At 46.1% G+C, this 21102-nt stretch overlaps 2 protein-coding genes across 2 annotated transcripts; one reads left to right on the top strand and one right to left on the bottom strand.

The window, feature by feature from the left end:
* Nucleotides 1–13004: 13004 nt before the first annotated feature.
* On the bottom strand, nucleotides 13005–13762 carry LOC120895776 (cytochrome b5-like). Its single transcript, XM_040299393.1, has 2 exons — nucleotides 13361–13762; nucleotides 13005–13281 (listed from the first exon to the last, which is right to left on the bottom strand). The coding sequence occupies exons 1-2, from the start codon at nucleotides 13610–13612 to the stop codon at nucleotides 13153–13155; spliced, it is 381 nt and encodes a 126-aa protein (XP_040155327.1). The 5' UTR covers nucleotides 13613–13762; the 3' UTR covers nucleotides 13005–13152.
* A 1771-nt stretch (nucleotides 13763–15533) lies between these two features.
* Nucleotides 15534–19303, top strand: LOC120897901. The gene is made up of 3 exons (XM_040303090.1): nucleotides 15534–18526; nucleotides 18604–18736; nucleotides 18813–19303. Exons 1-3 carry the CDS (start codon nucleotides 16073–16075, stop codon nucleotides 19208–19210), a joined length of 2985 nt encoding a protein of 994 aa, XP_040159024.1. The 5' UTR covers nucleotides 15534–16072; the 3' UTR covers nucleotides 19211–19303.
* The last annotated feature ends 1799 nt before the right edge of the window (nucleotides 19304–21102 follow it).

Genomic DNA, 21102 nt, shown 5'->3' with positions numbered 1-21102 from the left:
CCTCGGCCGAACTGAATCGCTCTGTCGCCCGAAAAGCGCTCTCCGATCCTTCGTTCGGCCACAGTGTCATAACCGCGTCGCGTCGCTTGTCAATTACCGCTCCATCGTCAGTGTCCTGGTACGTGGCACCCTTTGCACACCGTGATCTCGTCCTTGCTCCGGCACTCCGGCGGCACTCACTCTCTCGCGACGATTCGGACGCTCAAAAAAAGCTCCGTTCGGACCGCTCACGGCATTCTCGGGTTTTCTTTTACTGCCACGAGGCTTTCCCATCGCTCCCTTGCTTCCGCACCACCGCTGAGCGGCACGAGCTGGAGGGAAATCGCTCGTGACGAAGTATCAACATCATCGATGTCGATGGGTAAAAATGGGATGATTTACCACCCAAAGCCGCGTTCCTCTATTCCCCCTCGCAATGAGTGCTCGATGGGGTCGTGCTGCTGCTGCACCGTTGCTGCCGGTTTCGATTGGTGTGGTGACATATTTCTCGTACCCCGGGTCGGAAGAGGGCAGGCAGAGAACAATCCGGTGTGATGCGCCCGGCCCGAGCGCGCGCGCTGTTAAGTAAAGCACTTCAACACGTACGCTGCAACGCCGCTTGCCGCCACACTTGAGCGATAGCCCGGGTTTCAGGAGCGGCGGCAACCAGCTGCCAGTGCAATTGATGCCGCATGAAGCGAGAAGAGTATTCTGCGAAGACACGGTGGATGCACCTGGATGCACCTCCTGCACAAGGAGACGGCACCCTTTACGATGGTCCAATTTGTAATTTATGCATCAGCATAGGGGGGAGGAACAACGATAGGGGATCAGAATCTTCAGCGATGCTGGATGGGTAAAACATTATTAGTGTTTTAATGAATCGGCATCGGAAGTTGTTTTCGGTATGGATCGAATTTTGGAAAGCGAATGAAGTAAGGCACGACAGTAAACCCATGGGCGAATATATTTGTGCAAATGACATGTGGTGACTAATAATTCGGTGTATATTCTTATACGGAATAAGCCACCTCAAAAGGCCAAAGGTCAACCAACCACTATCGTTTGGCATGTTCCATCCCAGTAGGATGCTTTCTAAGAACCAACATTCAGCAAGGATGCACACTACATTGGAAGAATGCTTCGCTTTAAAGATATATTACTTTCAATAAATTTGGCAGAAATGACCGAATCAGTGCTTTGTTTTATTCATCTAGATTGTAAATTCCACTGTCCTGCAGTTCGAGAAAATTTAATCATGACTTGTTGGTCATCTTTCTGCATGATGAGCGCCTAAATGTATGCAAAATACCTGTTTTAAATCCTTCACCGGAACGTTTACCGCCACAGCATTCGAAGTTGTTTATCGAAGATTCTATAACAATTAGCTCAAAAAGTATGTAACAAAAGTATCCACAATTTTTTTTATTCGCTGGAATGAGCATAAAATCATTTGAATAATTACATGTATCCTTTTGAGCGTAATTTATTCCTTCAATTCCTTTATTTTTAAGCGCATTTTAAACTGTTCACTAGTTTACATACGGCTTGACTTTTTTTGTAGACTCGCTTTTTAGTGATGGGTAAAGTTGGGAAAAATCCGTAGTCGACTCCCATCCGACTCCGATAAATTCGGAATCTACTTCGGAAGGTAGGTCCGCGCTGCAATATCCGGAGTCGTTCGGAGTCGTCCGGAGTCGGAGTCGTCCGGAGTAGTCTGGGGTCGTCCGGAGTCGTTCGGAGTCGGAGTCATCCGGATTCGTTCGGAATCACCTGGAGTTGGAGTCGTTCGGAGTCGTCTGGAGTCGTCCGGAGTATTTCGGAGTCGTTTGAAATTGTCCAGAGTGGTCTGGAGTCATCCAGAATCGGCTGCAGACGTAGTCATCCGGAGTCACCTGGAGTCGGCCGAGTGCACGCGCAAAGTGAAAGGCAAAAAACACAACGAAAGGAAATGTCTGATCACAAGCACATCAAACCACACGGCTCCTATTGACTCCGACCAACTCCGATTCCGAACGACTCCCAACGACTCCGGACGACTCCGACTTCAGGATACTCCGGACGACTCCGAAAGACTCCAGACGACTCCGGACGACTCCGTACGACTCGGATTCCGTTCGCCTCCTGCTGTTGCTGTTGCTGTTGCTGTTGCTGTTGCTGTTGCTGTTGCTGTTGCTGTTGCTGTTGCTGTTGCTGTTGCTGTTGCTGTTGCTGTTGCTGTTGCTGTTGCTGTTGCTGTTGCTGTTGCTGTTGCTGTTGCTGTTGCTGTTGCTGTTGCTGTTGCTGTTGCTGTTGCTGTTGCTGTTGCTGTTTCTGTTTCTGTTTCTGTTGTTGTTGTTGTTCTCATTTAAGTCATTCCTAATCACATAATCATTCAAACTATCCTTGCTCATTGTCAGTTGAATCTATTACGGCTTTAAAATCAATTATCTTTAATTTTAATCTGATTTATTGCTAGCAACTTATCAGTAACACAAGGATTTTACTTCAAGAAAAACCAACAAACAAATCAAAACCTGTTTTTAGTACAATCGCACCAACAAACACCAGGCTTCTCCATTATTATTTCTATTGCTATCCAGTACCGCCCACAAACCAACAGGAACAGATGGAATGAAAAATAATGCTAACCAAATCTATTGATAACAACCACCCAAAACAAAAAGCCTCTCAACCCCAATACAATGCATCCTGGTGCGCTGGCGTCCGATGAGCAATAAATATAAAATTACTACACCGAAACCGGTTTCGCTCTCCGCCGAGCGCCACCGATAGTAATCACGTTTATCATACTTTCTGCCACCTATTTGCGCTTGATACATAGTGTGGCGTATCATCGCCATACTGTGTGTAACTACAGACCCAAACACACACACACGCACACACAAGCAACCAAAGCGCGCGAATAATGGAAGCTCCAGCACGATATTCCGCGAAAGGATACTCACAGATGAACAAAACGATTTTCATATTTCATCATCATTCTGCTTCTTGCTTCCCCTTTGCACAACGGTTTGATTTGAATGTACTTGCTTTCTTCATCACTGTTTTTGTTTTTTTTCGTTTTTTTGTTCACTTGTTCATTTGTTCATTTGTTCACACGCACGCTTCCACTAGCCAAGTTACCAGTCAATAGCGTGCATTGTCGTGTGCGCCCGAGTTTATGCAAACTGTGTGCCACTACCGCCACTACTGACTGCTGCCAATTTTAGCTTGTCCCTCTGCTGGCACATCGCCGTACTATCGAGCTTGTGTGCGCTGCGGTTACCAAATGCACATTTGGTCACAGCAACAAAAAACCGGGCCACAGCAGTGGAGGGGCCACGTGAATAACATGCAGCACACATCGAACGGAACGTCTCCTTCTCTCTCTCTCTCTCTGTCTCCAAACCAAACAAAACCGATTTGTGTTTCTTCTTTCTATTCCAGTGCGGTAACACACTGATAACGCAGCAACATGTCCCCGTTTGCAGACAGTTTACCCTGGTTCACTTCAATTCGAACCCGCCAAACCGACAGACAGGCAGACGAGAGTGCAGGAAACTTGCCGACAGTGCCAGTGCTCCCTCCCTCCTGTGTCCTCCGGTGGTCCAAGCACTGTAAAAGCGTGAAAAGTTTGAACGAACAATATAGAATTAAATAAATGTGACAATGAACGGGGACTGAACCGTTCCCGCTGTCCCCGGTTCGGTTCTGCGTGGCTGGTTTCCATTCCCACTTTGCCCATCTTTCCTGCTTTTCCTATCGCAAACAGGAATGGTAGCCTTTCTTTCTCCCTCTATGGTTTTGTTCTCGCTTTCTCGATCGTGTTCGAGTTATATTGAATTGACGGCTGCATAGTAGTAGTTGCAACGTGTGCGTCTCCACTCCCCGCCGCGATGACAAGCTCGATAGTGGGTGTCGTAGTAAAATTACAACTGTTTCCGGCGATGGAGAAGCAAAAGTAGGATATGTAGATGGTGGAGAAAAAAATCACATTTTAACACCCATTCTTTCCTTTCCAGTCGTTTTTTTTTATTGTAAAGATATGAAAAATGGCGCAATTCAAACTAATATCTGATCAAGCATGCAGTACCAGTTTCTCATTTTCGCTGTTAGCCATTGCAATGGAATGCAATTGGAGAACACTTTCCACTTGTTACACGTCAGACGACAGACTGTGTCTGTGCTTTACCTTCTAGCTAATTGAATACGGCCATGTAAAGCAATGGCGGCCATGCAAATAATCCCCACCTCCGCCAGCTCCATTTTCCCACCGTTCCAATTAAACTAATTTCGTCCTGAAACCACTGCCAGCAGGTCTTACCGAACAGCACAAATCCCTCCCATCCATGGCGGGCTCACATTTTGACAGTTTTATCTACAACCGCTCCACAACGGCTGCAATCGAGCGACGGTGCAAGTTCCCGAGCGGTGGAAAAAGTCGACGAAACGCCTCCGTCTGTCGAGGAAAATACAAACACAGACCGCGAGGGAGGCGAGTAAAGTAATCTTCCCGGTTTGCCGGCGGTTCGGAGAAAATTCTAAGCCAACAGCGCTCACCTAAGATTGCGAATGTGCTTCAGGCTTTCAGGCACAACAGTGGAACTTCATCAACCGTCCGACCGACCGACACCATTAGTCATATCTTTTCGTGGCCGTTGAAGCCTTCGTAGCTTTGAAACTTTGTAACCAAACTTTGCAATCTGCAGCATTGGTTTGTCTAACAATGGGGAAGCGAAAGGCTCATTTCAAGAGAAATGACATTGACTCTTGAGTTTGTAGTACTTTCTACATTGTTGGAGGGAAAATATTTCAGTAACAAACCATTTTAAGCAAAGATTTAAATTATTCCAGTCGCTCTAAAAACACACCTTCGCTACAAGCACACAATCACACCCATCAGAAGCACCACTGCACGCAGTGTATGTATTAATTTAATAAATCGCAAATTAAATTATCCTCACCTAATCCACAACCGGTGCCAGCACCTGTTTAGACCAGGGCTGGCTGGGTCCCGGGCCGCCCATTTTTCCTGCTAATTTATAACCACCTCCCTCCCTCCGTTGCACCTTGCCTTGATGACACGCGCTAAGCTCTCGCGCCAGACTTTTGCTCTCGCTTGCCGCGTGTTTTTCTTCCCCAATCGTGGTTCTGGTTAGCGTTTTTTTATTTCAATTTGCTTGCTCATTTACGTACAACACTGCTCCCCAGCACACCCTTCCTGCTTTTGACTTTAACACCTTCGCAAACGGGGGGGAACCTCCGGGGACAAAAACACATATACAACCTCGTCCCATCGCGTGTATGTGTGTCTCAGTGCATGTGTGCACAATGTAACCGCAGGAGCACTCAAATTATCAATATTCATCATCGCAAATGGCGCCCCAGGTTGAACGCGGGTAATTAAAGCGAATACATACAAATAACATTTGCATCACCCCTGCCTTCCTCTCCTCTTCATTTCGGCCGCCTGTTTCCTTGCACGTGCAGCCTCCGGTGTGGGTGAGCGGGTGAAAGGATAACATTTGTCTCTCTCTCTCTCGCTGGAACGATATTTTTTCATTAACGAAACCTACTCGAGGAGTGCGGGTCGGTTTTTGAGTTGAGTTGGGAATGTTTTGAGCGCTGTCTTTCAGCTTAATTTATCACTATCACTTGCATTTGGTGAAAGAAGGCGTGAATGCAGCGTATTTTGATGCTTCCAGCAACCGGCGGTAACATTTTCGATGGGAAAAGCAATCGTTCAACACCTTCTCGTTGCAATGGGTGAGGTGTGAATTATTACTTGTCTTATGGCTCATGTTTTGTTGAAGCTTTCAGATGAAACCTCTCGATCTAGAGAAGTAGAAGCCTTTGCTATTTGCTAAGTTGGTTACTTTACCAATTTATCAATCAATGTAAGCTAAAGTGTAAGTCATGTGTAGATAAGTAAAACTTGTTTAACATATTGCATAACTTTAGGCGTCTAGTAACCTTTCAAAGGCAAATTTTAACAAAAGCCCTTGTTAGTACACGATTACTCTCTTAAAACTGTGAAATATGCATAGAACTGTGCAATAATACATTACGGGGTTTCCCACGATTTATTGTTCAGTTCCCATAATTTTTTGGGCTCGTCTTACGATCGTATCCCATAGATTTTAGGTTCGTTCCCATAATTTACTGGTATCGTCTGATTGGATATCAATACAATTGAACCCAACAATTCTGGAAACCGACCAATAAATCGTGGGTATCCCTGTGTCTTTCTGTCCATCAAAAAAAAGCGAGGAATAGAAAAATATAGTTTTTATTTCATTCCCTTCAACCAATCCTCTCAAACCATGCTCTTCGTCCTCTTAATTCCTATATGAATATTACACTTTCCTCTACATTGCATCACATTAACCTAAATTCCAACTGGAACTTCTTTGCCCTTTAAAAGGCTTCCCCTAACAAGATTTAACGGCGCGATGGGCGCACAGGCTGTAAATTCTAATTACTTTGCGACGTGCGAGTTTATGGCCCCTACCCCTATCATCAGGTGTGCGGGTGACGTATGCCACTCTGGAAAATGAAGGATGCTATTGTTTTGCTGATGCTATTTTCTTTTTGTTTCCTCCTCCCTTCCCCCATGAACAGCAGTCAATAATCGCTCGATGGATGAAATCGAGAGAAAAAAAAACACACCCCTCAGGCGAGGAGAGGATGCAATCCAGCTAATGCTAGTACACGTTCCACACAGCTCATGTGACAAGGTGAAACGGATTTCAATTTAATAATGCCAGCCACTGGTGGATTATGATTTGCTGATTGGATAAATAATGTAATTGAATTGTTTAAGCAATGCTATAAGGACACTTGTTTTGTTCAGAGTGTCATATTTGCCCTCTTAATTCATTAATTCTTTTATTAATTTATTGTTGTAAAAACAATCAATAATCAATAACATTTCATCAGAGAAACACATTCATATGAAACACCTCACAACGCGTACAATATTGCTTAAAGTACCGATCAAAGGGCACACTAACAAGCGACCGCAGTTATGCTGCAAACAACACTCCCCCGCCTCCCCTTTGCAAGCTCTGCAATCACGACTGAACAAACAGACGGTCATGGATCCCGCTTACGATCCTACCCATATCGTACGCTGATAGCTTATAATTACATTTAACTGACGATTAACATTTCATCCCTTGCACTTTGACTTGCCGTATAATGAGCTACACACACACACACACAAACACACAACCATACGCACTGGCGCTCTCATTCGCGTAGTGTAACCGTGCTTTAAATTTATTGCCAGTGCCCGCCCAACCACGCTCAACATGTTGCAACAGCTAATTTGCCCGAAAGTGCCCCCATTACTACCAATTATTGGATGTATGATAAAATTTGGTAGATGGCAGATGGTACTACTGGTGCGACCAATCAAATTCATGCATGAATTACGGGTATATTTTAAGGATTATTTTAGGTTTGGTCTTCCCTTTTTTTGCCAACACACACACGTCTCACCGTCAAAGCACACCCCTTAATTCAAAGGGGTGAGGTCGAGCTAAATTGAGCGCTATTTTCCCATCCAAGCAGCCGGTACTGCATTCGCAGAAGTAACAACCCCGCAACGCAAGGGAAGGTTGCGCAATCAAGCATAAAGCCGGTGCGCTAGAATGAGCGCCAACCTAAAAGGGCCCTCCTCCAGTTCACGTGTGTACCATTTATTTATTTATTTATTTTTTTTTTTTTTGATATAATTTAATCATACCGTTTTCAATGTGACCCATTTGATGCACACACACACACACTCACTCGCATGGGAGCACATGTGTACTTTCCAGAAAACTGCAAAGCATCACCCCCACCCCGTTTGGAATGATCATATTTCCCGTTTCCCTGCGGGCAATCGAACGCAAATGCTTCATAACGCTGCGAGCGACGACGGGTGGCAAAAGCAATGAAGAAACAACAACAACAACAGCAACAGCAAGAAAAAAATGCCACGTTTTTAGCATAAACAAACAAACCACCCTCTTCGTCTGCCCCCTCCCGTGCACAAATCCCGGAGCTCCCAAGAACGGAAACGGACGCGTCACACGAAATCAATCATCGTAATTAAATTTTCTCTCCTGGCGCAAACTCCGGGCGCCTTTCATCACACAAGCACGGCCGGCTGAGGAGAGGGAGAGGTCGAATTTATTTGACTTCTCATCGATTGGAACGAGCTGAATTTTAACTCATCCTTTTTCACGATATCGCTTCCCCCTTGTAGTTTCCCTCCCCACTAACAACCCAGGAAAGCTGGAGAAAATTCTCGGCAAAATCGTATTGACTTTAAATCAATAATGAATCGGCCCGCTGAAGCGCAGAAATGAAGCGCTTCTCGGGGGGGGGAGGGTGGCGTTCGCTAGCACCGATGGGGACGCGAAATGCGATCGCGATTTTGCAGGAATAGCGAGGGAGAAGGAGAGCAATTGAATCCATCGCAGTGAAACGGTTGCAGTTTTCGGTTCCATTTCTACTTCCTCCTCCAGCCAGCCAGCTTGGCTCGCGAATGAAGTGCAAACCGGGGAAGCTTTTGCAACTTTAATTTAACCCTCCACGACGCTACGATTGGCTACCTTGCTGTGCTTACTCTTAGAAGAAAGTGGTTCCGAAACGAACACCGTGCATCGTGCCGGAGGGTGTTTAGGAAGGAACGGGTCGTTGCCATCGTAACGATCAGAAGTTGTTTTCGTAACGCAAGTCGCGCGTTTCGTGGGGAGCGGGAAGCTAAACCACAAAGATGAGAGCAGAAGCTAGGTGTAGGAAGGTGTGAGAGCAGAAGGTAGGGTCTCATCTCGTGTGTCATAAGTTTAAATAAATATGATTTTACATGAACAGCACAGTGGTTGTGCAACATATCTGCTATACAGAACATATTGTAATACACACTATCGGCTATAAAAAAACATTGTAACACACTTTGGAAAGCCAAACCACACCATTGTAACACATTCATTATAACACATTCAGTAAATCAGATCATACCATAGCAACGCAACCGGCAGAGTTCAGGCCGTCCATTCAAACAAATAACAGATGTGACACACTTATCAAAAACAACCGAAACCCACAACATAAGCAGGAACAGTATGTAACCCAAAGCAGGAACAGTATATGCATTAAACCCAAAACAGGAACTTAGTGACAAGAACCATCGTTCTTGTCAACACAAGACAAACGTAACTAGCTGAGTGTACACAATAACTTTCCTACATAAAACCCGGAACCAAATGTGCGAAACCCTTAACTTCATTTGAGTATAAATAAAACCAATTCCAACCGTGGCAAGTCAGATTCGTTCGGACAAGATAGGACATTACGCTGCCAAAAACCTTCGCCTTCCAACTTATTTAAAGAGTTTAGTTATGTCCCCCTTCCCAAGGTAAGGCTTTGATACATGTCAGTGAAACACTGACCTACCGCGACGATACTCGAGGTGCAGTTGTACGATCATCGCATTACATGGCGACCGTGACTATCGTCCGAACTCATTACAGTTGGTTGTGCTGGAGAGGGGATAGAATGTTTTTTATTGTTTTAAATTATGTATACTAACTGGGTGGCGTGGTAGGCCCAAATTGAGGTGGCAAGATGGCGTGGAGGCGTCCGCCATTAAGGCCGGGATAACGGACTGGCAGACGAAGGCGCGAGACCGTGAGCGGTTTCGGACACTCCTGAGGCAGGCCAAGACCGCAAAGCGGTTGTAGCGCCGGATAAGTAAGTAAGTATACTAACTGGGTAGTATCCTGGGTTTTAACATTTACGTTTTAACCTCAATGTCTTCCCGATTTTAGTAAAGTAGAGCTTTTGCGTCAGATTGGTCAAGCAAATCATATAGGTCAAGCGCGAAAACGAAGCTGGAGAGAACTGGTTCGTGAACTAGGGTGTCACATCTAAATTCCGCCGAAACTCATATACAATGATCGAATTGAGTTTTGACGTCATTGCTTGCCACTGCGAAGCGCTTGGATACGATTCCTGCCTCCAGACATGTGTGTTCATATTTCCCAGGTACAATTTCACTGTTTGGCCAGTTGCATCGACCTCCCGGCTAAGCAAATGCACATTGTAGCACCTTTCCCACGGTCTTCATCTTGAGCTTCGTTTGGAGCCTCAAGTCGCTCAGGGTCATCGGCCGTTCGGAACTAGGCTTTCGATGCTCTGACTGTTCACTAATAGTGCCAAGATAGTGTTGTAGATACCGGAACAGGCTTATACGACGTCCAAAAACTGCCACACGGAGTCTGTTTTAGATCCTGAATGAAGTTGCTTCACTTTTTAGGCCGTCTCGGCTAGAGTTCAACCGATAGAGGTGTTAAATTTTGTCTACTGACTCATAGGATCTTCTTCTTCTTCTGGCTCAACAACCGTTGTCGGTCAAGACCTGCCTGTACCACTACTTGGTGGCTTGGCTTTCAGAGACTTATTGATCCCCCCATAGCAGGATAGTCAGTCCTACGTATGGCGGCACGGTCCATTTGGGGCTTGAACCCATGACGGGCATGTTGTTAAGTTGTACGAGTTGACGACTGTACTACGAGACCGGCAAGACTCATAGGATACTTTTATAAAAAGTACAATCAACGTCTTAACCCATGCAAAATCTACCATTTTTATCAATTAACGTTTTAATGCAAAATTTATGCTGTTAAGATCAACATCATTACAGGACACAACAATTTCAACTGTTGCCCCAGTTAAGTGAAGATAACAATCAACAAGAGTGGCTCGAAAACAAACCTTTCTGTATCATTCCATGACAATCGGTCCAAAATCAAGATGACTTTAACCTAACTATATCACTCAACAACATGCCCGCCATCTTACATTTCAAGCCCCGCATGATCTTCATTGCAAAGGACTAATAATATTGCCAATGGGTAAACTAATAGGGCAAAGCTAAGAATGTTTATTAGAGCTTTATGGCAAGCCTAGACCGACTAAGGACTTCTTGTGCAGAAAACTGTTTGAAAACAATTTTGAAAAAATGAACCAATCATTATTGATCTGTGTGAAAAAAATGTATTCCCGCTTTTAGTACTATCTTGTTACGCTTTTAGTACAAGTCTACTATTATTCGTCCCTTAAAATACAAAAAAAAAAAAAACAAAATACAGTTTCAATAAAATTGTCTATTTTCTTTTACAATTCTTTTTCAATCTCATCCTCCTTCTCTCTTCTAAGGGCACAGTAAAAAATACGATCGATAGCACACCACAAACAAGCAACATTAGGTGATCAGACAGGTCAGCCGACAGCGAGCAGACCGAGTGGTGTTGGCATCCATGGCAACACCCTCCCCGGCCCGGCCAACTATCGAACTTATTTGATTTGACACTAAGAGCCTTCAACCTTTTGCTGCTTTTGCTCACGAACCGAAATCTCGTTAAAACTTTCCCATTTTACACCTTGCCTGTGTTCGGGGCACCTGTTCGGGGTGATGGTGGCCGAGCAAGGAAGGGAAAGCGGTGTCGATAGGGAATTGTGTTTTTTTTTCTCCTACTTCCTATTCTTTCTTGTTGCATTTACTTGAGAAGCATGCGAAAATCCCTGCTCAGTCTTATCCCCGTGCGAAACCAAGCCCTAGGCTGGACTGAGGGCAGTCCTGATCCATTATAGGCCCTTAGTGTCCTTTTAGGATACGGCTTTGTAACTGTTAGCTGAGCTTTGCCTTTACATTAACAAAAACTAGCAAAAGCGCATACAAACTAAACAATGCATGCAGACAAACCTGCTCCTTACACGTGTAAGCCTGCTACTGATCGAGAGATCTTGCCAACACAAAAGAAAAACAAGAACAACAAAACTTGAAACCCACTCACTCCGCTTCTCGAAAGCCCATGTAAGACAGTAAAGTTGAAAACTTTTCGGCATACTAGCACTTAGGGCTGTCAGCGGCGTTGCATCGTGTGTTGCAATCCGGGGTCTCGGATTTGAACTCAAAAAAAAGAAAAACGGGCTCAGAAAACCCCTTACAGCAAACGAGGGAAAGCAAAGTTTTTTAATGATTTATGTGGCTACTTCACCTTGTTGGCTTTGGACGGCTTTCCTGCTGCTGCTGCTTGAGGGGAGAGAGTAAGCCATGTGAAGTATTTTTTTCTCTCCCCTGGCTCCGTGTCTCGAATCCCTTTCCCAAAGTTCGACGACGTGTGAAGCTGTTATGGAGCCCCGCATGGTACCGATTTGGTGCACTCATGCGAAAGGTTGACTGCGGAGAACTGGCTTCCCAGCACGCCCTATCCTGTCTGCCCCTGTCCACCTGCACCTGTGTGCTGCTCTCGTAAGCGTGTGCCAGGTTGTGCATGTACAAGTTTAGTATTTATTTTTTTGCTACTGCTGCTACTACTACTGCTATTACTTTTACAGATTTTTCCCTCCTAGCTGCTGCAGTTACGGTGGCGTGTGTGTGTATGTGTTTGGGGCAGATTTTTCACACAGATTCGATCAGCAAAAAAGGAGGGATAGCACAAGAAGAGGTAGTGTACAACCTGTTTTTTTTTTCGTTGCCCTGTAAACTTCTAATAAATAATGCAATCGCGTACTAACATGGCAACTTTACGGTATTATTACTTCAAACACCTGTTTAACCTGCTCATTACGCTTAAATGGACAGCAAACCCTTTTTTATAGGAAAACTGCAACAAATTACCCCGACAAAACCCGCACCGGGGCTGCTGGGACGAGTGCATACGATCGATAATTCCCCGATACCTCGGTGTGGTTCGGTCCGTGTTTCAACAACAAACCACAATCCCCATTCACCGGAACGGTGTCATGCTACTTCCGGTGTTGCTGCTGCTGCTGCTGCTGCCGGGAAAGTATGTTACGACGGAAGTTAACTTCGCTGACGTTATCGGTATCGGCGGATGGGAAAGTTTTACACCACCCCCTTGGTTGGCGGTTGGTTGCCTTAGTGTGCCCGGAATCGATCGGGTACGGTTTTGTTATTTGCATGATTCACGTTTCAGTAAGGTTTACGAGAAATGTTCACACTGAAGGCTAATCTAGGCGTTGTTTTATTTGATTATTATATTTAATACTATTTTTTATGTTTAATTTGAATAAGAAATAATACACAATTTTCAAATTAATGTTCTTACAAACTAGATATCACATATTGGTATTAATATGGAAGATTTTTCAACACCCGCTCCACTTAACGCCTCAACCGCACAGGATAAACATTCGTCGCTTGCTGCGTCGCTTCTTCATTAGCTCTTCCGATGATAGCTCCTCCACCAGCTCCTTCGGGCCATCTGTGGCATTCTTTTTGCGATTCTTTGCCTGATCGCTCTGCAAATTGAAAGCAATATTATTATTTCAAACTTATTGCACCTCCCATCCACTTCCCATCCATGCAGCCACTACTTACCGCAACGAGCACGCCAACCTGCAGCGTCTTCAGCAGCCGCATCGCATCCGCCGAGTGGCCAAAGTCGTCGAAATCTTTCGTCCCGTCCCTGCCGGCCCACTCGCTGATGAGCTCGCTGCCGCCCGGATGGTCCTCCATGTACTGCGTCACATCGTACACGGCGTCCCGTATCACGATCCAGGTCGGGCTGCCAGCCTTCCCATTGCGCAGTGCCACCTCCGCCAGCGTGTACTCCATTAGCTCCCCAGGCATGGTTTGGTTAAAACCACTCGGTTATGCGAATATCCGGGCAAACGAATTTGTTTGCTACTCTTACAGCAGACAGCAGGCGAATGAATGGCTCATCGGTAACGATGGTCGATAATTTTATAGATCGGTCTGCAGTCTCCCTCCCTCCCGCCGTCCCAGCTTTGATCTGATTAGTGTAATCTGGGACGCGTGCGTAGATTATGGAATGGGCAGTAATCGGTACGTGATTCAAATAGATTTCATCGGTCAGTTCCAGACCTACCACACGTCCGAGCGAGGGACGATGATTGTCTATTGACGTCAGATGGATTTGTTTCCCACTATCACCAGTGTCGGTGGTATTATCTATTGTCGTGTGTTTTGATTGTTGGAGAAGTGTGTTAAAGGATGCAAAATCTTTTTAATTTGTATCAATTTTGGAGCTGGGGGTTCTCATAAAAATTATTACAATCGTTGAGCAGAAAGCTCTAATTCATTTGTTGCTCTACCTGCTAAAGATGCATGTTATCGTCCTATGCATCTTAAGATTCACGATTGCACTCCCAAGAGCTACATATTAAGCTTAAATTATTAGAATATCAAATATCCATAAAAAAAAGCTTCACTGGTTCGCTCGATAGATGGTGCTTTAGTTATCTTTATATTGCTGTCCTTTTCTTGCAATGTGTTTTGCCTGCCTTCATCTAATCAAGGCCTATCTAGCTTTCCGAGCAATAAGAAAGGTCGAGTTGTCAGATACACGGATATCAGAACCATCAACCATTACTCAATTACCTTCTGTTTTGGCGGTGCATATTGAAGTTTAGAAGATAGCTTCACTGTGTAGCTATTCCACCAACAGATGGCGCCACCAGCTTTGTCGCTATTTTTAGATTACTTTAAGGTTAAGAGCTTCAACTGTTTATTGGTCGTTTAGTGGTCGTCTAGTGGTTTTGTAGCACTTGGGAACAAAAGGAATTACCTGTTTTACGGTGTTCAAGTGTTTCGATGCGATTGGTAGGGTGGCAGTGAACACCTATCACTCCATAGTAGTTGCTGAAACAAATACGAATCATTTCCGATGCTTTCTTACTCTAAGTATGGAAAATTGACCCATGTTACTCTGGAATATGGAAAAAAACGGACCTATGTTCTAAAATTGCACGAACTAACACTTGACACTATGTGATTGATAAATTTAACTGAGACTTATTGTTGAATCCATTGCAGATATAGGGGCTCGGAGCAAGCTATTCCATTTCTCTACAGTCGGAATCGGAATCAACTTTGCCAGAACCGGAGCGGAACCGTGGGTGCGATCCGGAAAACCCATCTCTAATCAACACCATCATCTATTACTAAATTCTCATTTACTTCTGTACTGGTGATTCACATTGGAGTATAGAGGAAAGCTCCACTGGCTTCCTATCCCACCAACAGATGTGACAGTCGTTTACCGTCTGCTAAAAGAAGTCTTTTTAGATTCCGTTTAGGATGAAAGCTTTAGCCGTTTAAACGAAGTTTAGGGGTCGTTCAGTGGAGTTGTGTGCTTGTTATTTGCAAAATAGCTATAGATAACTAATATTTTTATAATTTGAATACAGAAATAATATCCCAAAAAACCAAATCGGTCTTAACCCACTGTAAAGCCACTTCAAACCCACGTGGGTCAAATAATCAAATATTCTACTATTTACATAAGGATCATTTTGTTACTCTTATTTAAAGAAGTTTGAGAGTATGTTAAATCATCAATTATATAAATAATCCCTCTAAACGGATCCTAACTTAAAAAAAACTGCAAAATTCAAATAACTTACGTATCGAACGGTCATTTCAAATGAAACGCCATTTCACAAGAATTCAACCCACCCCTGGTATACCAAATTCCCAACCAACGACCAATCTTGACAGCACTTATCGTTCTTATCGTTTTCACAGGCAAAACAACGCAGACGGGTGCGGGGTCACAAAAGGCAAAAAAAAGAATCAACACATTCTGTGGTCGTGACGAAAAGACGAAAAAGTGTACCCGTAAGCAGCATATTTGTGACTTGTTCTTTACACCCCCGTTCTCAGTGTGTCAGTGTGCGCAAGGTGAAGTGAGGCAGCATAATTCGTAGCATAGATTCAGCAGCAGCACCACCACCCTTCATTCAGACGTCCGAGCTGCTGCTGTGTACAGATTACGTGTTTTGCGACGTGCAAATAGTAAAAGAAACAACATACACACACACACACATACTCCTCTCTGCTATCATCCGATTACACTCCGACAACGGCAAGGACAACCCTCCCCAGTAGTGCCATCGTGCCGTGAGGATTGTGCGCGTTGAGGGAAACAAAGTAGTGGAACTAAACTCCAAAATCCGCGTGGGCAGAAGTGTACGGGGTCAATCAATCACGAACACTCGACTCGGCGTGTAATGGCATTCCATCGTACGACCGTCGGTTGTTGTTGCACCCGCCAAGCCTGTTGATAGTATGTCGACCACCGGAAGGCGTCGGATAGTGTCACGGATCCGTGCGGAGTCGGTCGGGTTGAGAAGAATCGCGACCACTGCCGCCAGCCTGTACCCGATCGGTACAGCAGCAACCACAACAACAGCAGCGGGCAGCAGCCCCGAGGCAAGCGGAATGATGGAAACTTCCATCATGACCACGGCGGATGCACTTGCCACCGGTGCGGAGATGGTGGTCGTGGAGGATGTCTCATCATCGATCGAGCACCACCACCACCACCACCAAACGGCGCTGATGAACGGCATCACCGTCACGCTGGCGAACGGTGGCACCGTCACCGTCGGCGAGGAGGAGGAAGAAGAGGAGGTGGTGGAGGGCGACGACGGCGATAGTAATAATAAGTACGATGTCGCTGATAAGGATGAGCACGATTTGGGTGCTATTGATTTTGCCAGCGCAGCGACCCACAACAATATGGAAGTGGAGTCGACGCCACCGCCGGGCGGCGGCGATAAGATGCGGTGCTACGGGGCGACCGCGGACGACGATAACGACGGGACGGGTGCGGCGATGATGATAGTGGATTCTGTGGGCGCTACCGAGACGGCCTGCAGCACCATCAGTAACAGCAGCAACAGCAGTAGTAGCAGCAACAGCAGTAGCAGCAGCTCGAGCAGCTCGAGCGGCTCTTCGAGCGGTAGCGCGCGGAGCGGCCTAGCCCAGCGCCCCGAACCGGACGAACGCGTCGAGCAGGAGGACGAAGAAGAGGAAGAGGAAGACGAGGGGGAGGAAGATGAGGAGGTAGGGGAGGATGAGCAGGCGCCGGCGCAGGTCGCCGAGGAGCAGGGGCACGGCGGGGACGTGAAGCTCAGCGTGGACAAGCTGCAGCTGCAGATGATGCAGACGGACGACGATCCGCTGCTGCAGGAAACGATCAACGCGCTCATGAACGGGGCGGCCGGCATCGAGGTGGTCAACACGTCCGAGCACGATCCGAACGATCCGGCCGCATCGGCGATCGCGAGCGATCCGAACATCGCGACGGTCATCGCCACCAGCGGCCGACCGGCGAACGAGGAGGCGGGCGAGACGGACCGCAACTACGAGTGCACCTACTGCGGGAAGCTGTTTACGCGCTCCAACACGCTGTCCTACCATCTGAAGGTGCACACCGGCGAGCGGCCGTTCAAGTGCAAGCACTGCGCGAAAGCGTTCCGCGAGCAGTACCGGCTGATGAAGCACCTCAAGACCCACTCGAAGTACCGCAACCGACGGTTGGAGCAGCAGCAGGGTCAGCAGGGCCCGGAGCAGCGAGCAATGAGCGCACCCCGTATGCGGGTCCATCTGCAGCGCGGCCGGGGCGCTACGGTGACCGCAATGATGGCCGAATCGAACGGGCTGGTGGCGACCGGGGAGGAAGACTACACCACCGGGGATAGTGAGCGGTTTTTCAAAAGCTACGATCTGCCCGACGGTTCCGTTGCGATGAAGCTGGAGCCGGACATTTCGCTGACGGAAGATGCGGACGTGTCGGAGGACGTCGGGCCGGAAGCGATGCTTGCGACGGAAGAGGTGGAGACGGCCGAGGAGCACCACCAGCACCACCAGCAACAGGATCAGATCATTGTGGCGCAGGAACCAGACCCGAACATGCTGCAGGAGGACGTTGCTCACGGGGAAGGAAGCGAAATTCGATACCAAATCATGGAGGAGCGGATAAAGTCGCTGCAGCGTGAGGTGCACATGGTCAACCAGAGCCTGTCGCGGGTAGAATCGAAGGTGGACGGACTGACGCGCATCATTTCGCTGTTCATTGGCAAGTTTGAGGATGAGTCGGAACTCGCCAATCAAGCGGCCCAGCAGCAGCAGCAACAGCACGAACAGGAACAGGAACAAGTGCAGGAACAGGAACAGGAACAGGAACAGGAACATGAACAGGAACAGGAGCAGGAGCTGACGACCGTTTCTGCCGACGGCGAAACAGTCGTGCCCGTCACCTCCCTTACCATGATGTCGCCCGAGCAGCAGCAGCAGCACGCTTCCACCTCAACATCTCCCTCCTCGATACAGCCGAAAACGATCTTCCTCACCACGGCGGCACCACAGGGCACCCCGACCGCCCAGCTAAAGGTACAGCCGGTCGGGGTGTTTCAATCGTCGGCCACTCACCCCGCCCAGCACCGATCCGGACCGCTCGCAAAGGAACCGCGCACCTACACGCACTACTATCAGTTCACCGACCCGGCGACGGTAGTGCACGTGAAACCGGAAGGTGATCCGTCGCCCTCGCCGACGCCACCGCCCGGCCACACGCAGCACCTGAAGCTGGCCAGCAACGGCGGTGGCGGCGGCGGCGGCGGCAACCAGCTGCTCGACACATTCCCCGACATACCGGAGCTGCCGATCCGGACCGTGAGCGACTTTCTCGACCTGAACGATCACTGTACCGATAACGAGCAGTTCCTGCTGCAGATGGTAAGACGGGGGTGGGTTTGGACATTTTGGGTGGACACGATTGTTAAATGGCGTTTTTTTTTGCCACACACTTCCAGATGATACGCTTGCACCAAGAGGTACACAACTCGCAACCATTCCAGCGGAACGTGAAGCGCATGATGGAAGCGCTCGTGACTTACGACGTGCTGTGCCAGTTTAGCTGGAGCGGCAAATCGGCCATCAATGGACGTACGTATAGCAAACGGTTCCCCGTTTTGCGCAAAACTTATAAAAACAATTGCTTTTCTCTCCCACACCACACCAGAGTACACCAAGTACGTGTTTGGCAACAGTTTGGGCATCATCGATCTGCTGACGAAAACGCTCAACCTCGGCAAAAGTGCCGCGGAAGCGCAAGCCGACCAGAAAGCCATCTTTGCCGCAATACAAAGCTTCATCAAGCATTCGCGCCAGAATATGATACGCGACAGCCGGAAGCGGCGGGATCCGATGATGCGCGGTAGCGTTGCGTTCACCGGTGCCGGCGGGGAAATCATAGCCGGCATGATGCCCGACACCACCACCACCACATCCGCCATCACGTACCACGTGGCGAACGGGGGCGAACGGTTTCAGATCAAGCAGCTTAAAACGGAACGGCACCATCATCAGGAGCAGGCGGAGCAGTCGCAGCAGCAACAGCAGCTGGCGAATCCGTTCTAAGGCAAAATTTGACCCGCTTGGTTGACACGGCCAAACGCGGCCTGGTGTGGCCTCTTCTGTAAATAGATGTCTTATTACTTATTTTTTTATAGACGCATACGCATTGATAGAAATGTTATGTTCTTTCAAAATATATAAACACGATGTGTTTAGTTGGAGCTTGGACGCTAAATCATGCGCAGCGCGAGCTGCGCATTCCTTTTTATTTGAAACTGACCGCATGTCAAGAGCGATAGCTATCGCTTAAACCGTGCACAACGGTTTCAGGTCATGGCAATATTGGTCATAATGCCATAACACGCCCAACCAAAAATTTTTTTTTTTTTTTTTTTTTTTACATACAATATTTCTTAATCCTATTTTTATGGACGATTTCTGTTCTATCACCTATCTTTAGTTCAACATTTGGACCGGTTTCTTTAATAATAGTATAAGGTCCTAAAAATGGTTGCTCTAACTTACTAGCCGTTTCATTTCTCAACAAACATTGATCTCCTGGCTCAAAAATCTTGATTTTACTTGTTTGGTCATACTTTAATTTTACCTTATGTTTGTTATTTATGAGCTTTTCTCTGACTTCTCGATGTGAAATTACCAATTTAGCTTGTAAGGTTTTTATATAGTTGTCTAAATCGTAATGCATTTCCTTTTTAGGGTTTTCTAAGCAATTCGAAGGAATATTAGGCAGTCGGCCATATAATAAAAAAGAAAGGGGAATAACCTGTTACTGTATGTACAATGTTGTTGTACGAAAACTCATAGAATTGAATCCAATCCTTCCAAGCTAGTGGGTTGTCTTTGCAATGGATTCTTAGGAAATTCCCTAACATTTTATGTGAATTTTCCAAGGCTCCTATGCTTTCATGGTGATATGCCGTGGAATTTAGTTTTTCAATATTAAGTTGTTTGCAAAGTTCGATGAATAGTTTTGACATAAACTCTGCTCCTCTATCCGTGCAAATGATTTTTGGTATCCCATATTTGAGAATTACTTTTTCTACGAATGCCTTTGCTACCGTTTCCGTTCTTTTGTCTGTAATAGGTGTTGCTGTGATGAATTTAGTAAGATCGCATTGTGTTGTCAAAATATATTCACAACCTTCTACTTTCACAAGTGGTCCTACCAAATCTAAATATATTTTTTCCATGGGCTCGCTAGCAGTAGACGTTATTGTTAATGGTATTTTTGGTTCACTTATCTTTTTGTTCACCTGACACTCTTTACATTTTTTAACCATGTTCCGTACATCTGTATCTATGCCCTTCCATGTATATCGTTGTTTAATGGTTTTCAACATTCTATTTACTCCTGCATGTCCTGCTGTAGGCAGAATATGATGATCGTTCATAATGAGCAATTTTAATTCTTTTTCACAATCTTTGATTATTTTTATATCCCTTTGCATTACTACTATTTTTGGAAGGTTTTTTATATTTATCATTTTGATGTTTTCAAGAAGTTTTTTGATCTTCTCATCATATTTCCTTATTACCAGTATCACCTCTTTCCCTATTTCTTTTTTTTATTTTCAAAATATCGAGCAATATTCTCCGTAGATGAATTATGCTTTGTGTATCGGGAATTTTGATTTTTTCGTTTGTTGCTACAACATTTTTTATCTCAGGGCAAACTACGAGCTCTACGAATACAGTTTTTGATGAAGGCTGTGGATTGTTCGGAATGTTCTTGTCTGAAGAAGCGTCATTTTGTTTAGAAATCATAGACCTTGTTGTTGTTAGTACTACGTCATGATTGAGTGTTTTGAGATCGTCACTCGACATTCGAGAAAGTGCATCTGCCACCACATTATCAGTTCCTTTTGTATACTGGATCACGAAATCGAACTCCTCTAATGCAAGGCGGAATTTAGTGAGTCTGCTTGATGGGTCAG

This window comes from Anopheles arabiensis, chromosome 2, assembly GCF_016920715.1.
Source record: "Anopheles arabiensis isolate DONGOLA chromosome 2, AaraD3, whole genome shotgun sequence".
Taxonomy (NCBI): domain Eukaryota; kingdom Metazoa; phylum Arthropoda; class Insecta; order Diptera; family Culicidae; genus Anopheles; species Anopheles arabiensis.
This window is presented reverse-complemented; position numbering and strand designations above follow the sequence as displayed.

Bases quoted from the DNA above. Each gene is read 5' to 3' on its own strand.
- LOC120895776 (XM_040299393.1), bottom strand. From the start codon at position 13,612: ATGCCTGGGGAGCTAATGGAGTACACGCTGGCGGAGGTGGCACTGCGC. The intron at 13,282-13,360 runs GTAAGTAGTGGC...TTCAATTTGCAG, and splicing joins AGGTTGGCGTGCTCGTTGCG to AGCGATCAGGCAAAGAATCG.
- LOC120897901 (XM_040303090.1), top strand. From the start codon at position 16,073: ATGTCGACCACCGGAAGGCGTCGGATAGTGTCACGGATCCGTGCGGAG. The intron at 18,527-18,603 runs GTAAGACGGGGG...ACACACTTCCAG, and splicing joins AGCAGTTCCTGCTGCAGATG to ATGATACGCTTGCACCAAGA. The intron at 18,737-18,812 runs GTACGTATAGCA...ACACCACACCAG, and splicing joins CAAATCGGCCATCAATGGAC to AGTACACCAAGTACGTGTTT.